General features: G+C 38.0%; 1 protein-coding gene across 2 annotated transcripts in view; it reads left to right on the forward strand.

The window, feature by feature from the left end:
- LOC111867562 (rabankyrin-5) overlaps positions 1-17,804 on the forward strand; it is a 139,393-nt gene that overhangs the window by 108,802 nt on the left and 12,787 nt on the right. For both annotated transcript variants that reach the window (XM_023857545.2, XM_023857546.2), the window contains 8 exons: positions 3,365-3,587; positions 5,250-5,369; positions 7,218-7,338; positions 10,468-10,641; positions 11,610-11,723; positions 12,734-12,890; positions 13,891-14,091; positions 16,807-17,001. In XM_023857545.2, the coding sequence (XP_023713313.1) occupies positions 3,365-3,587; positions 5,250-5,369; positions 7,218-7,338; positions 10,468-10,641; positions 11,610-11,723; positions 12,734-12,890; positions 13,891-14,091; positions 16,807-17,001 (1,305 nt within the window). The remainder of the gene's footprint in view (positions 1-3,364; positions 3,588-5,249; positions 5,370-7,217; positions 7,339-10,467; positions 10,642-11,609; positions 11,724-12,733; positions 12,891-13,890; positions 14,092-16,806; positions 17,002-17,804) is intronic.

The following is a 17,804-nucleotide window of genomic DNA, read 5'->3' on the forward strand; positions in this document are numbered from 1 at the left end:
ACTTCCCACTCAATTTGCTGTGCAAATGGTATTAAATATTTCAGCTCCTAACCAGATAGTGAACTGGTTAAAATGACTCAAGTTAAACCCACATTATTTGCGTAGTTAGCTCTGTTCAAGTACTCCTCATTATTTGCAAATCTGAAAAATGTTATTTCATTTTAATGCCAATAGTTTCAGTTAGTAGCACTTGCTTTAATGCAGTTTGCCTGCTGGCTGATTGAGAAAGGCAGGAAGAAAGAGGAGTAGAGTATTGTAAGGGTGTGTATGGGTGGTGGTGGAGGAATACAAGGGGAGAAGGGAGAAATACGTGATTTCACCCACTACAACTTTGTTCTGAGACACAGCTGTCACATAAATCAAGGAATGTCTCTGTATTCTTCTTATTTGGCGTCATTATGTCTTTCTCATTTTTGATCAGAGCCAGCTGAAAAATATAAATCTGGGTGTAATCTGTGTGTTCTCTGTTCGGGGAGTGTATTTATTCTGTATAAAGTGTGAAGTTTTCACTGCATGTGAATACAGTGAAGTCTTCAGGTGCAGTCATCCATGTCAAGGTTGAATAGATTTTCAGCATTTTGAAACTGTGACTTTCATCAGCATCATCTTAGGCGATGCGTAGCAACACTCTACACTACATTTATGCAAGATTGCACACAGGAAAAGATAAGAAACTAAAACGCCTCTCTTGATTTGAATGAAACTCGTGTAAGTTGTACAGAACATACCTAAGTGTGCGTATGAAGAAGTTTATTCATTTTGATTGATGTTGTCATGTGTTAGTGACTAGACAAAGGGTTGGATTGAATATTGAATGCTTATTGCTCATAACTGCAAATAAGTATTACACTCTTACTATTCGACACAATCGAAATAACTACAGCTGCAAATAACTTATATTTCTTCACTACTCAATTCTTAGTAGCAACTTTAACATTATGGATTCACTTTACTGCTTCTGTACTTGGCACCAGCTGGTAAATGACTACTTCATTTTTAATATTATGAAAATAAATCAGAGAGTATTCTACAAAATACTAATATCCTTTTTTGCAATTGGTCCCACTGCTGAATGTGGACACAATCCCTCTGTTCTTATGGTGACTTATTTGACGTTCAGTATTCAGTTATCTGTCAACACTAATGGCATCAATATGGTTGCTGCATTTACCACAAGCACCAAAGACAGCAAGTGTGCTGGGATTCAGTCTTTGTGGACTGAATGGACTGAAGGTGTGAAAGATGTGAAAATTCATTGAAGACTAGCATCACGCTACAGTGACAGTGTTGAGGCGAGGACATGCTAGAGCAGGACACCATATACATTTTGAAGAAACCAGACCACTGGCTAGATCTGTCAGCTCTGTGGAGTAACTAGTGAAAGGGGTCCTTGAGATCTGGCTGATACCTGACCAGCTGCATGTTCAAATACAGCAGGAAGGCCAGAGCACAGACCATGGTAGATGAGAAAAGCCCAGAGACTGGAAAAGAGGAGATGAAAGGTTTTTGCAGGCAGGGAACATGGACTGTGGCCTGAAGGTGAGGAACACTTGATTCCATACATTGGACCTCTCTTGGTCTGCTAATATAGTAGGACACAGGGCCCTGAGGAAGAAACTGTATTTTAAATACACCCTACAGTAGTGCTACTTTAACACCAATCCTTGATGATAGAGACAGTGACATTTTCCAAAACTTTAGAATTTCATTCCATCTTGACACTGCTGATTGCTTAAGAAGATTTAATCACATTTATTCTCATGCTTGAGCATAGTAGATGTCACTTAGATGTTAGAATGGCCACAACTTACATGTGCTCATGCTTCCACTTAGAAATTACGCTGTCCTTGAAGGTCATGGGTGTTATTCTTAAGACTAAGATCTGGATGGGTTTTTGTTGCAGTTGCAACAAAGCAGGAAATGTTCACATGTCCGCTTTGCCATGGTCGCCAGACTTCAAATAGAGCATGATTTCTTCATTTCCTCTACTAATGAACTTAGAATTTGGTAACACAAACAATTGAAATCCTTGATCACATATATCAGTGTTAAATTAAATTATATTATTGGGATCTGTCCTACTTGTAATCTTGTATTTTGTTTGTAGGGATAAGAAGTAGCTTTCAAAATGGAGACTCGGTTTTGTGCTGTGTAAAGAATACTAGCTTCTGTTAGCACATTCTCCACCAGCAATGACAATTGACACTCAAGTGAGGATTTCACAGCTTGGTCATTGAAATATTTCATCTCTTTTCCACTGGCTGTTGTGTCATTGTCATAGCACTTTATCAGATCATAGTAAGAAGAGTTTGAGGAAAGGGTGTATAGATTTTGAACATGCATTCAGTATTAAAGAAACATTTTTCTAAACAAAAACCATTGTGTTAGTCCTTGTTTATTTATGCAGTTTGTGTGACATGTATACAGTATCTTTAAAATTTCTGTCTGGAAATGATAACATCACAGATGAGGATACCCATCACTCTTATTTTCTTTTTGGCATAATATTTCTCTTCAAAATGCTTATGTTACTTGTGTTTCAATTCAATTTATTGAAACATTCCATTGATCCTTAGTGGTGCAATAATGACCAGCAGATGTGGAATTAGTCACGGACAAAACCAGACAAGTTGCATCACTTTAACAGGATATGAATATAAATATATCCATGATTCATCTCCACAATACAGTATCTCAAACATTGGTCTAATATCTAAAAGCAGATAATTTATTAGGACATTACATCAATTATTACTTACAAACAATACCCAGACAACAAACAGGTCATAAATGCCTGCACACTTAATACCCAGGACATAGATGGAACAACTTGTGTACATCATATGACAGCTGTATGTTTAAAATGTTAAAATTAATGTACTGATAGTACTAAGATGTGATGAATATATATGAGCAGATTATAAGTATCATAAAAAAGTTTACTTAGTAGGGAGTATAACCCAGGTGTTTAGTTTACTTTACAGTTAAAATATTCATCCAAAGAATAAAATGAACTGGAAAGAAGAAACCTTTTTAGCATCGGTTTGAATAGTTTCATTTCATTACTCAGACTTTTTATATGAGGTGGAAGATGATTATAAGCTCTGATTCCAGAGTAATAGGGTCCTTTTTGGAAAACTGTCAAACGTGATGAAGGAAGGTGCAAGTTTGTGCTATGTCTAGTACTGAAGCTATGAATCTCATGATTTGATTTGTACAGATCTTTATTTTTTATGACAGTTTGCTACAGTATTGGTCAGTCTATCTCACTGTCTCTTACAAGAGTTACTATTAATTGGATGCATGTTGCAATTCCATTTAGCAACTATATATATATATGTAAAGAAAATGTACTCTGCTGTAGGGGGAGAGCCCACTTCATGTGGCATGTTCCAAAGGCTTAAGCAAGTTAGTTGGAGAGCTGCTTAAAGCTGGTGCAAACCCTAACCTGCAAACTCTTCAGATTCATGATGGTGGTTATAATAGCACTGGCAAAAGCGAAGCTGTTACCTTCAAACAAACTCCACTACATGTTGCCATTGTTCAGAAACAGGAAGGAGCCATAAGAGCCATCATTGATCATAAAAGTATGTGAAATAGTTATACAAACTGCTCTTTACTATTAAAACTTTAGGGTGAAATACATATGGTTGCATTTACATAGTTTGTTTTGTCTGTATCTGTGTTATGTAGTTGCTGTTCGCACATTGTATCTTGTTACCCTTCTGCTCCCACTCCTGATATAGTCTTGTAGGTCTTCCTGTTACCATCCTGAACATTGTCATCACAGCATACTGAACTTCCTCATTGGGTTAAATTGTTAATCCTTCTAGATTTCATTCATCCTCAGTAAGATTAAGGAATTGGCAGGGCTAGGGTGTGATGAGTGGAGTGGTTGCAGAAGAACGGGAACTGCATGCTTTTCCAGATTCTTGTATCCAAGAAATGTCAGATGGGCTGATACATTAACATGTTCAAAACCTTATTTTCTGCTTACCATAGATGTTGACATTTGTGTGAGATCACATTCTATATGAACTTGTGTTGGATCAAATCGAGGCTGTGGAAGATGATGTTAGTATTGCCTTGTTTATTACTTGGTCTGCATGCACTTCATGGAAATGGAGATCTCCATAGGAAAGTTGACATTTTGACTGTGGATCATAAAAATCAACATTTCTTATGTCTGCTGACATTTCCTTTTTGAAATTAGTGATCAAGAACTAAAAGGAATTCTAAGTAGTTTAAGGAAATGATAATGGGACTGATACTGAGAGGATTTCTAGTTCCATGCTAAAGAAATGTAATGGATTGTTACTCAGTACATTAACACATTTGGTAAATATGTCAGTTGACCATGGAATTTTTTCAGGTCATCTAAAGGTCAATCTGATCAAACCATTGTTCAGGTCAGGAGATAATAGTTCAGTTTACAACTGCAGACCAATGTCTCATCTACAAATCTTCTCAAAACCAGAAGAGAAAGTTATGCAAAAAGGGTTACAGATTTTACTTATAAACAAAAAATTACTTGATAAATTTCAGCGTGAATTTATAAAAGTAATCAACAAACACTGCAGTGGCAGAGTATGTAAAATCTACAATATTTAGAAGATTCTACCTACACTGCTGACATGATACTAGACTTAACTAAAACATTTCAGAAGTTCACATGAATGGGTCCATTCCGTTTTACCTAATGATAGCATTACCCTTCTCTTCTAAGTGAAGAACTGAACGATAAATATGTCATAAAATGCACATATGTAAAGAGATTGATGCTATTACCTCAGAAGTCAGAAATTAAATGAGCTGTAAGAACATTATGTTTAACATCAATACCAGGATGCCATCCTGATGAGTGGATTGCTGTGTAATGAAACCTACATGATGCATAAATACTTCACCATTCAGTGTTTAGCTGTCTCTTGTGTTGAAATTGTTTCAATGTTTTGGCATACATTGCAATTGCCATCTTCGGCATGAGTGAGGTTGAAGGAGTAAGTGAATTGAAATAGACCTCATATTTGCATTAAAGGTTGAGGTTCTGGAATGGATACTATCTGATGGAAAGGAATCATGTGTTTAAGAAGAAGGATTGGAGGAAAAGGGGTGTGCCAAGACGGCTCAGTTTGTATGCATCTTCACTGTTGATGTTGTAGTGTTTGACTGTTCTGATGGTTTCTGTATTGCAGGGATGACAAATAGTGGATATTTGCTAGGGCTGACATGCCATTGTTTTATTTCAGAGTCAAGAGAATCAAAATCCATTCCTGTGAATTTCAACCTGATGGATTCCTCTGGAAATACTCCACTCTCTTTGGCTCTGGTAACAGGGATGCAGCACATGGTAGCTGTATTGATTCAGGGTGAGTGATATTAGCAGATGTTAAATGAGATTGGCAGTTCATTCTTATAGATATTTAGGTCTTGAAGAGTATCTTCAGGGTTGGACTCATAAACTACTAAACTTTCATCTGTGTGACTCAAGTAACATTCACCCTTATGTATTATAAATTGATGAGGGATGACCAATAGTATTTCACAGTATATTGAGTCATCCTTCCTTGTTATAACAATATATGACAGATGACATCTGATTATGGTATTGTTCCTATATTGTACATCAATGTAAATGCTTTGTAAGTCACATCTGCAGACAGTATTTGTAGCCTAAATATATGTGTTATGGGCAAAGTCAAAATCTGTTGTTGCATAGAATTCCTTGGTATTATATTGAATGCATCAGAATATGAAGCATAGTAATTAAAGCTTTCCTGTTTCATACATTGTCTGGGCATTCTATGCCATACTGAGCATGATTCCCGTAATGTTATAGCTGCAGGGGAATTATTATACACATCTGTTGCTGCTCAGCAATAAATTCAAACTGGACAAGGATTTATGAATTTTTTTTTTCAAATCGTAGTGCTGAAGTAAGAAATGCTTTTTTTTTATTACAAAAATTAAACCACACCTGTCGTTTAATAGTATGCAATATTGTCCACATAAGCATTGTTGTTCTCTTTCCATTAGGACTTGTAAGCAGGACTGTTATAAGAGTTGCATACATTCTTGAAAACTGAACACCAAAGTAAGAATTTTTTTTGTTTTGAAATGATTTGGTGTGAGTTGAAGTATCATTCAGTTTTGTCATTGCCATGAGGAATGTGTTTAAAGCAAATTCTGTTGTTCTTCTTATCACTTACTGGCACTTGTATTATTTCATTAATCATAATTTTTATAATGAATAATCATAAACTCTATGAACAAAATACTTGTGTTTTAGTATTATTATTTGCATTTGCCATATATTGTATAAACTATGCCTATTGTGGAACTTGAATTATTTAATAAATTTTTAACAGTCACTGTACAGACACCTGAAGATGGCCTTTTATGGCCAAAATATCGTGAAGGGAAGAAGTGATAGTAATAGTTGCATTGTAGATGGAATTATGTTGTGTATGAAAGAACGGTCAGGTTCAGCCCATGTGTAACATAACTAGTAGTACAGTAATGTTCAGCTACTAGTCATAGAAGCATTTACACTTGCACCTAAAATAAATGAAACCAGAAGTATGATGCTTCATATATAAATGTGCCTAGTTGAAGTCTCAGCCCAGTTACCAGCTATGTCTTTGTCTTTTCCTCAGTGCTTTTAGACAAATGTTGGGATGATGCCAAAAAATAGGTCATGACTGCTTCCCAGTTCATCATTAATGATCATACAGACATTTGACACAAATTCCAGCCAGGAACCAAAAATATATCCCATACCTACTACTGGCCTTGACATGCATTGGCTAGCAGCCATGTAGTGGGAAGTGTTACACACAAGTTGATGCATGAACAGAACCAGATATTATAGTCTTGTAAATACCCTGTAGAATTATTTACCTCCATGGGTTTATCTGTAATTAGCACTGAGGTTCTTAGTGAGTCAGTAATGGACAGAATTGTTATGCACACCTAAGCAAGATATTACGTCCTTGCTCTCAGAATATTTTTATGAATCAGAGAGAAGTTCACTAATAAGTTTGAATATTAGTGAATATTACTTCTGTTCATATTCAGAATTGCATTGTTCCTATTTGGTTATGAAATGAACATCTTACATATTGTATTGTGTGTTTGTGAACACTTGCACTTTTCAGAGTATTTTCAAGCTAAGATACATGTTCTGAGGTGAAAGTAATGAATGGTGTGTGATATAGGTGGTGCTGATGTAAATGTCCGGAGTGGAAAAGGTTTGACTCTCCTGCATCAGGCAATCCTGAAGGAAGACTCTGAAACAGCAATTTTCCTGTTAGATCAAGGTGCTGACATGAATGCAGTGTAAGTGTGACTGTTGGCACTTGTTATCTGGCTAACCTGTGGAGTCAGGAATCACGATAAAGCACACCATCAGAATAATATATTACCAAAATGAAAATTATTGTATAAATAAATGTAAAAATTCATATAATATTAGGCTGCTTTGCTGGTTTGTTCTTTATCACTGCCCTGCTCTATACTGAGATGACATTACAATTTCATTGTGGGATCAGAACAGAAAAGAAATTCTGAACACTTCATGACCTCTCAGACTCTAATATGTTTTAGGGCTTTGAAAATTACAAATTATATAGCTCAGCAGTTCTTCCCCCTCCTCTTCATCATCGTCATCCCTCATTTTGTATTTTGGTTGTGTATATGTTTTATCTTATCAGCAGGTTTTGCAATGAAAAGTCACAAAAATGCGCCTGTTAGCTTCAGTGTATCTGACTGTCTATCAGTCTGTCCACATGTAACCACTTGAGAACCCTGAATGGATTTTCTTTACATTTGGTGTTAGGGAGTTTTACTGTCTCTGTATTGCAGTTCTGGTTAGGACTGGAAACAGCAGTTATGTACGTGACTTGTATAAAACTATTATTTTGATTTTTGTCCATCATTTGAGTTTATTATAGTCATTATTTTTGAGGGATCAGTCATATTTCTGCCATCAGATGGAAAGGAAATGAGAGAAAACCTAACCAAGCAGGATAGTTTTGCAGTATAAGAAGAAACGTTGCAAACCCTGATCTAAATTTATATATATACTGAGACTGCCTCTGTTACTTCTCCCCCTTTCAGTCCTGCGACCTACTTGGCCAAGTCTGTCCATAAACAACTGAACCTTTTCATGATGTTCTGTAGACATTTTGCCTTCTGGGAAAAAATAAAGGGAGAGTAACTAAATCTGGATAGTGCAACTGCAGCAGATTACAAAAAATAAAAATGTTCTAAATGACTATAATGCAGCAATTGTGTCATGTTATTTCTATAAATTTATCTTAAAATAATACTGGCACACAAATAAATCCACCATTATATGTCTGAATTGTTTCTTTTACCTCCTGAGGCTTTAGGAACTGCTGGCCTATGCTGATATTTAAGTGTCTTTTGCTGCACAGAATTTAGTTTCATATGTGTTATTTCCTACCAAAGCAAACAAGAAGTTGGTCAAGACAAAGTGACATTAATATAATCTATGTGTTAATGTACAGTAAATCTGAGATGAACAGTGTAGATTAGTGTGTTGTATTTACTCATATAACATATGCAGATATAATGTGTATGTGTAACTCCTGGATCAGAATGGGAGGGCCAATAAGCTAGATGCCCTGGTATCCAGACATACTTCCACTGATTTTCTTTTTGTTTAACTTTGTCAGAAGTATACTTTTCACATGTAAGATTCCAAACATTAATGACACCAATGACCTGTGGACATTATCACAACAGATATACTAGAGAGAATAAGATAGAATATGTGTTGAACTGAGTTACCAATTTAGATATTGTGTTCCATATGTAGTATATGCTAAAGCTATGAGATAAATTTCAGCAGAGAAACTTGCTTCGGGTATTTTATCTTTTCAGCTTGTATGAGGGCTATTCTGAAGGTAACTTATGTTTATTTTAGGCAACTGGCATAGGAGTGGGGGAGAGCTCATGCATGTGAGGTCGCATCATATAACTCATTGCCGTATAAAAAGTCACATAACTGGTCACCTAGTGTTCTTGTCTCTACAGAGTGAGTTATGATGTGTCCTGTGAGTGATAATCCCGCCAGCTGTGAAATTCATGCTTTTGTCCGCTTTCTGCATGCTAAAAAAAACGGGTCCTGCAGAAATCCATCATGAATTATGTGTGGTATATGTCCAAAATGTAATGAATGAAGGAACTGTGAGACAGTGGTGTAGAAATGTTCAAAGATGGGCAGGCAAACAAAAGCCCGTGAGGAGTGAAGTGGTTAGCCATCTGTAGTGAGTGATGGTCTTGTTTAGAGTGTTCACCAGAAAACTGGTGAAAGACGATGCTTCACAATTTCAGAAATTTTGTGTGAATTTCCACAAATTTCACACACTTCTCTGTGAAGTTAGGCTAGGCTGTCACAAGTTTTGTACAAAATGGTTTCTGAAAATGCTCACAGGCATGCACAAAATGCGGGGAATGATTTCGTTTTTGACTTATTTAGAGCAGTACCACAAAATTGGCGATGAATTTCTTAATCACATCATACAAGTAACAGGCAATGAAACCTCGGCTTCATCTGTGATTGTCAAAACCAAAGAGGAGTCAAAGCAGTGGATGCATGCATTCACCAAACAAGCCAAAAAAGTTTAAACAAATGTCTGCCAAAAAGCCAATGTCACCTATTTTCTGGGGCAGGAAAGGAGTACTGCTGGTGGAATGCATGCAGTGAGGAACCATAATAACCTCAGAAGTATATTGCAAAATGCTAAAAAAACTGTGTAGAGCCATTCAGAACAAAAGGCGTTTAGTGCTGACATCCAGTGCAGTTCTCTATGACAATTCACATCTGCATACAGCTGCTCACTCAAGCACTGCTAGAGCATTTCAACTGGGAGTTGTGTGACAGCCCTGCTTACAGCCCTGATCTCACTCTGAGCGACTACCTCCTGTTTCCCTACCTGCAGAACTGGTTAGGATCACAACACTTCAGCAATAATGAGAAGATGATGGAAGGTGTCGCAACATGGCTGAGTTCACAGGTGGCAGACTTCTCTGACACCGGCATACAGAAATGTGTTCCCCGATATGATGTGCCTCAGTTCCAGTGGTGACTCCCTTGAGAAGTAGCTTGAGTACAGACGTATTTTTTCGTATATAATAAAAAATTGTTTTTCTCATTGCTTGTTTTGTTAACAGTTCACCGGTGGTTACTTTCTGAATAGCCCTTGTATGATAAAGTTATATAATACTTAATTTGTATAGCTGTGTTGAGACATCTTATATTACAACTATACATTTGACCTGCTTGAAGTCAATTAACCTTTCACCTCTTTCCTTCTACTCTATACTGTTGTACTTTCCTTATGCAGATATTAGCTCTAAGTTGTAACTTGGTGTGATGTGTGCAATAGTTAAAAAAATAGTAGAATATAATGGTCCTTTGTGATTTTTTCTTGTTGCTAGAACCACAGACAATGAGACTCCACTTCAGCTTAGTATCAAATGTCAGTTGCCAGATGTGGTTGATACCCTTTGTAGAAGAGGTGTTGATGTGTCCGTCGTAGATGCTAACAATAATTGCCCTCTGTGGGTAGCATTAGAAACTGGCCAAGAGAACATTGCATCAATCCTTGTTCGGTGAGCTTAATTGTTATGTTTGAAACAGTGAGATTTTTTAGTTAGATAAATTTTGAAATGGACTACCGCCGCTACTATTAATGCTGGTGCTGGTAGTGAACTTATCATTTATTGGCTGATGTCAACATGGTGGCAATATTCATGTGTTTCAAGGTGTTGTATTATGTAAAGAGAACCAGACTGGATTGCATTGGTTTGAAGTAAAGTCATTGTGTCTGCTTACATACTTTCCTCCATTCCCCTAGTAACCATTCTTATAATATTTGGAAGGAAATAGCTATGTTTCTGTTACACAGTTTCCCTGACATCGTCTTATGTTTGGAGAGCTGCTTAATTCAGACCTTACCATTCTGTTTACTGCCAAAATATGAAAGGAGTGTTCTGACAAATATCCAGTCATGGAAGGGGGGGCTAGAATTCCTTTGAGATCATGACAAGTTTTGCCTTAATAGTAACAAAATTAGTTAGGGCCGTGCCATAGCTCAAGCGGTTAGTCACTGGCTTCCCACTGCGGCGGCCCGGGTTCGATCCCGGGTCTGGTCAAGTGGGATTTGTGGTGGACAGAGTGGCGCTGGGGCAGGTTTTCTCTGAATGCTTCGGTTTCTCCTGCCAATCTTCATTCCACCAATTGCTCCACAATCACCTTCACCTATCATCTGGGGCTGGTACAATAGGCCAGAAGTGGCTGCAGTACAAGGGACTTAGTCCCACCCCACTAGCAATAACAAAATTAGTTCCAGAGCTGATGGTCCCATTTTCCTCCTTTTTCACCTGTCATTTGTTATTGTATACTTCAGCTTATAGGTTACCTTTAAGTGAGTTAAACATATCCAGTATCATTCACGCCTTGTGAAGGTAACAGATGTTGCAATGGAAAGTTGCCAGATAAATGCATGAAACATAAAAGGATTTATCAAAGGTTATGTGTGTAGTTGTGTTTTATCACTGTAAGATGGGACATTTTACAGGAATGGAGTTGACACAGACTGCTGGGGAATTGGTCCTGAAGGATGTTATCAGACATTACTTCACAGATCTATAGATGAAAACAATGAGCAGATTGCTCGGTTTTTAATTCAAAGGTAAGAAACATATGACAGATCAGACAGGATTTATTCCATGTCCTGCCTCCCTACTATTCCTCTCTCTTTTCCATACCTTTTTTTATCTCATTATTACCGTCATCAACTGAAAGGATAATCGCTGTGATTGGTGGTGATGAAATATACACACATCCTAATTTAGATGGAACGCAAATCCATGACCAACTGAGCTAAGACTAAATACGCCACATTTTAATGACTATTCCTGCGCTCTTATAGTAACATTAGTTCTGTACTTTTTGACTCCGCCCTTTGTAAATGTCATGGGAAGCCAAAAACAGTTTATTGTCAAATGCTTCTATACTTCAAAAATAATAAGCATAATGAGGTGATATGATGAACCTGAATTATAAATTAATATGAGGAATTCTAAGAACTCATGAAGCCCATTGTTCCATTGAAGATAATTCTAGTCCTACAAATGTATTACTACTATTATTGTTCTTTTGTATTTCTGAAGGACATATTACTTTAAAACATATTCTGTTTTAAATTTTTAGATGTAATCTCAATCTTTTCTACCATTTCCACGTTTCTAATTGTTGATCTATGAACAGTATACCACATGTAATATGTAGGTATGTAGGTGGTATCTCTCCATACATGTCCAGCTCCAATCATTTGTTAGAATATTAATACCATACTGAAAGCCATGGAACTTTTCTGCACAGCCACTATGTTGTTTTCTACAAAAAGGTACCATAGCAAACATTGAATACCTTGTGAAGGGATATTAGCATGCATCATTTCATCATCCTGTTGCTGGTGCTGCAGGGGTGGCCTCCAGTGGCATAACATTTGCACAGATTTTGATGAAAATTGATGAACTACTACAAAAGCTTAAACAGACACATAAACGGCATGATGTTCTCATAAGCTTACTTTCTTTCCTTAGAAGAAAGAAGTTGGCTAATAACTTTAGAATATTTGTTTCTGTTAGCTGCTTCAGAGATAATGTTGTGAAGTTACATATCTTTTTAAAATTATAGTGGCTGTGACCTGAACTCAGCCAGAAGACCTGGCCCTGGAGGTCGAGGTGGTGATGAAGCTCGTGACCAGGCCAGTCCATTACACCTTTGTTGTCAGTGGGGTCTGGAGACAGTAGTGCAAACACTTGTGGAACATGGGGCTGCCATTAACAGCAGGGTAAGCTGTTCATTGTCAGAACAGAGGTGGTACAAGGTGGTTGGAGTGATTGTTTTGTGTGCTTTCAGTGATAGCCTCCTGCTTCAGAGAGTCTATACACATTGCTAGAAGTAGTGACACCGTGCATTGCTATAGAATCCATGAGGCTTGTATCTCTTTCAGTGGAGCACATACACATTAGCAAAGGTTTGGTGCCAGTTTCTAGATATCATTTTATCCCACCCATGATGCATCATGTGCCATCAATCAAATTCAATTATTTGTCACTGAAACATGGTCTCATAACATCCCTACACATTAATATCTGCATAATGATACATGTATTGGCACTTTTATCAACATATGTGGTGCTCACTACTCTCACTGAAAGCAGCAATTAAAGTTGAGAATCATGATCAAATTAACAGTACCATTTTCTCTACTCTCCCCTCTTCCAGACTGTTACAGGAAAAGCATCAAACACTTCCTTTCATATTCTTTACTGTGGTTTTCATGCAGGTATAGTTTTCTGGGATTTGAAATTAAATTGGGAGGTCATACTGAGTTTTTTTCCTTTAACTGTTCCATAGCCTTTTTGAAATCTTATAAATAACTAATGTACAGTGCTTTTGTAATCCCATTTTTCTTTCACATTTGCTGAAAACAAGATATTTGATTGGAAACCTGTACCTTACATTAAGATATGGGTATAAAGTTAAGTTTATTTGATATATACTAGTGGTTGGCTGGCCCTTGGAAGCATGGAAATGAACCTTCAGGTTTCATAAAAGCTAGGAAGTTCTTAAGTAGCTGATTGACCATTAGTTCCTGAAGAAGAAACTTTTCTCCACAGAGTTAATTAGTTATATAATCTAAGTAATATATATTAATTAAATTTACCATCATTTGTATCACATCATCATCATCGGTTGTTGATCTCAATGCAGAAAACTAAAATACACTCATCCCTGAAAAACAATGGTATGTACATGAAAATTAGTGATATCTGTGACTGTTGCAGGATGCAGAAGGAAAGACTCCACTTCATGTTGCTATTCAGAACCAGCATCCATCCATCATCTCTTTGTTATTATGCCATCCAAGAATTGACCTCTCAATCCGGGACAAGAGTGGATTAACTCCTTTTGCCACAGCTCTCACCTACAGGAACAACAAGGCAGCTCAGGCCATTCTTGATAAGCTACCCACAGCAGCTGAGCAGGTATTTTAGATGTATACATCATTAACCCTTTTGGGTGACAATTCCTCCACCGATGAATGTCGACATATGATCGACAGAGTTTCTTTCATATTTCTCCAGTCACATGTCGATCATATGTCACTACTGGCCACTGTATTCTGTGCCACAGCATTCATGAATGTTTTGTCTGCATTTTTCTACCATCTGGAAGTCATAATTTTAACTTCTTGGAGAACAAATGCCATTTATATATTATGGCGTTTCACGTGTTAGCAGCATGGTTTTACATTTGACTGAACCTTGACCCCCTGGATTGAGAAAATGGATATATAATCCCTTGCATGATGTGGATGATATGTTAAATTAAGAACTCATTATTGACTCTGATGCTTGCATGATGCAGACGATATGTTAAATGAAGAACCCAATATTGACTCTGATGATGAGATTGATTTTGCAATTGAAGGAGAAACTGTGAGTGAAGAATTGAGCAGTGAAATGTCAGAAAGTGAGAGTGAGAGTGAAACAAATGTTGTTGCATGTTGATGGATGGGAAGACATGACAATGGGCAACAAGAAACCCAGGTCATACACATTTACTAAAATGCAGGGCCACAATTTAATCTTCGACCAGATACGGAGTCCATGAATTATTTTATTTTATTTTATTTTATTTTACAGTGATGAGCCTTTGAATAACATTGTTATAGAGACAAACAGGTAGGCAAGACACAAAATTTTGGAACTTCAGTTCAGCTCAAGGTCCATTTGGGGTAGGTGGTCTGATGTGTCAGTTCCTGAAATGATGGCGTTTTTAAGTCTTAACTATAAATTTGAGCCTAGTCCCATTACCCCATATAACCTTTAAGAGCCTAGCAACACCGTATGGAGACCTTTAAAGTGTAGCCGAGTGGCTGTGTGACACCATATGGGTATGCACAGTCCACACATGCACACAGTGTTTTAAAATCTAATTTTAAGATGGAAATTCTTGTTCTGCTTACATTATTTTTGGGCACCAGCTTTATAAGTAGACAGTCTTCCCGCCTGCGTCATCTAACTGAATGCTGCCTTCGTGTGGTACTGTTGGAAACATCTGGAAATGCAGAGTCTGACGCAATTCATGCACTTTGTCTGGATGTAACTCCGTTTCCCACACGAAGAGCACACGCGACACCTCAGTCTCGTATTAGAGGAAGTCGGCCAGTGATGTCGAGTGGCCTCCTCTAATCGAGATATCGCCGATGACAGCAGGAGGTTGACCCATGAACCATTGAGGGCGAGGTGGACCCCTTGCAGCATGTTCCAGCATGTTGCGCACAAGGGCGAGACGAAATTCTCTGTGTGACAATTTCGTGCCACAGGATGAAACTGTTCAGAATTGTCAGATCCAGGAGATGGAAAAATAGTTTATTTGTCCATTTCCAGGTCTGACGACTGATGCTATAACTGTTTGTCATTCTGTCCGCTTTGTCGACATAACCCATGTGCGTATTGTAGTCAACAACAATTGCTGGCTTGATGTCATTTCCATGCTCATCACAGAAACTGCCTTCTGCTGGAGGACAGGGCATGTTTATCAGTATGTAAACATCATGTTTGTCTTTCCAAACTAGTGCTGTCAAGTTCCGTCTCACCCTGACAGGAATGTCACCTTTCTTCAGTCAAAATTGTCTTCGTCGAAAATCGTCAGGCAAGCCCTTCTGATTAGGTCTGACTGTCCCATAGCACGTTATGTCCTTTGTCATCAGTTTGTGAAACAAGTCTGGTGATGAAAAGAAATCGTCCATGTACAGTTTGTGACCTATGCCCTCAACACATCTGCATAGGTCCCTAACTGTAGCATGTGTTGCTGTCACATCTTGGTCAGCACGTGTCCTGTCTTTTCCTAGGTAAACTTTCAGGTCATAAGTATACCCAGCGGCATCACAAATTTTGAAGATTTTGATTCTGACACGTTTGTGTTTCTTAGGAATGTACTGCCTAAAAACCACCCTCCCTTTGAATTTAACGATTATCTCGTCTATGGCCAAATGTTCGGAAGGGTTATAATATTTTTCATATGCGTCATTGAGAGTGTCGAAGATAGTCCGAATTTTCCATAGTCAGTCATAACTGTCGGCATTCCTGTCAGTTTCTGTATTGTCTGCAAAATGAAGAAAACGAAGAATGTGTAGAAAACAGTCATGTTTCATTGTGTTAGAGTAGAAAGGCGTGGCAAATTGTTCTGCAGTCGACCAGTAGTCCTTTAGTCTGTCTCTAATGTCATGCCCCATTTGAATGATTATTCCTAGAAACAGAAACATCTCGGAATCGGTCACTTCAGGCCGCGGAGAAGGTCCGTCTTGAAGTCTGTCTAGGTATTGGTGGTAGTACCTGTTCGTCTCTTCCACCAGCAGACGGATAATCCCTGCAAAGTAGAGCATGAAAACGCAGAAAGGGATGGAATCCTTATTTACGTGTGGATCTTCATTGATATTTAACCCCACAGCTCCACCAGAATAATTATTCAATATCTGGTTTCATAGGCAGTTACCAATGTTATGACTTGGTGTCTCCATAATCAAAGTATAAGTCTACCCTTATTATGCAGGTAACAAGTTCCTCTAAAATGTTGATATAAAAGTAGTTTTTGTAACCCAGAATACCACAAAAATAAATTTGGAATTGGTAGCATAATAGATAGTCTCAGTGCATGGAAGGGCAAATAATACCTCTCTCTGAATTCATTTGTAGTATGACAGCCGGGGTCGCAACTTCCTGCACATGGCTATTCAGAAGAATGATATGGAAAGCGTTCTGTTTCTGCTGTCAATCCATGTGGATGTCAATTCACGAGTTCAGGATGCTTCACAGACTCCACCACTTCATCTAGCTGCAGCCTCAGGTTCAGAGATGCTTGTGCGGAGCCTGTTATTGGCTGGAGCTAGGGTAAGTCAAACTTGTATTTTCTTTCAGTAATAGGAGGTCATTTCATTAATATCTGTACCTGTCTTTCATACCCTAGCATGCCACTATATGTATGTTCTTTAATTTGAATTTAATTGAGATGCATTTACTGAATGTCAAGGTCAAGTGGGGAGCACTCTTGCTTTGCAATTGGAAGATCCTAGTTTAAAACATCGGCCTGAAGACTCGCTATCCTGACCAATGATTTCCATGGTTTTTCTTTTTCCTTCCAGGCAGATGGGATAATTCCTCAAATTAGGCCCTGACTTGATCCTTCCACATCATTTTGAAGTAATTATTTACTGACCATCCTACCATTTGACACTTTATAGTTAGAGCTACTGACAACATCATTAAGTTAAATAAGGATATGCTTACACCTACTTTACTTACGTTTTGGTGTTCTGTGACTGTATTCACGTTGTATAGCATTTGGATTTTCTGGCTGTGAAAAGTACATAGCAAGCCTGAAGTACTTACTGTAACCATCAGACAGTTGACTCACCAGGCTCTTGTTGGGCTACCCCAGTGCTTTATCGAGGGGGAAGCAGCTCATATATTTATCAACAAGATACGGGACTGACTAGTGAAGTTCTCCCTCCTTGTGGGTGGCAAGAGGATGCTGGACACAGCTCTCAGCCAAACCCTGAGGCAAGAGGCTATGAAAAAAACAGTCGGGCCATCAGCAAGGCTGGTAAGTGCTGGAGAACTCTTGGAAGCACAGTCTGCAGAGGCCAGGCACATCAGGCCTGGGTGACCCATATGCTGGCAGTGTAGGGGCATAC

The sequence above is a fragment of the Cryptotermes secundus genome, unplaced genomic scaffold (assembly GCF_002891405.2).
Source record: "Cryptotermes secundus unplaced genomic scaffold, Csec_1.0 scaffold480, whole genome shotgun sequence".
Lineage (NCBI taxonomy): Eukaryota > Metazoa > Arthropoda > Insecta > Blattodea > Kalotermitidae > Cryptotermes > Cryptotermes secundus.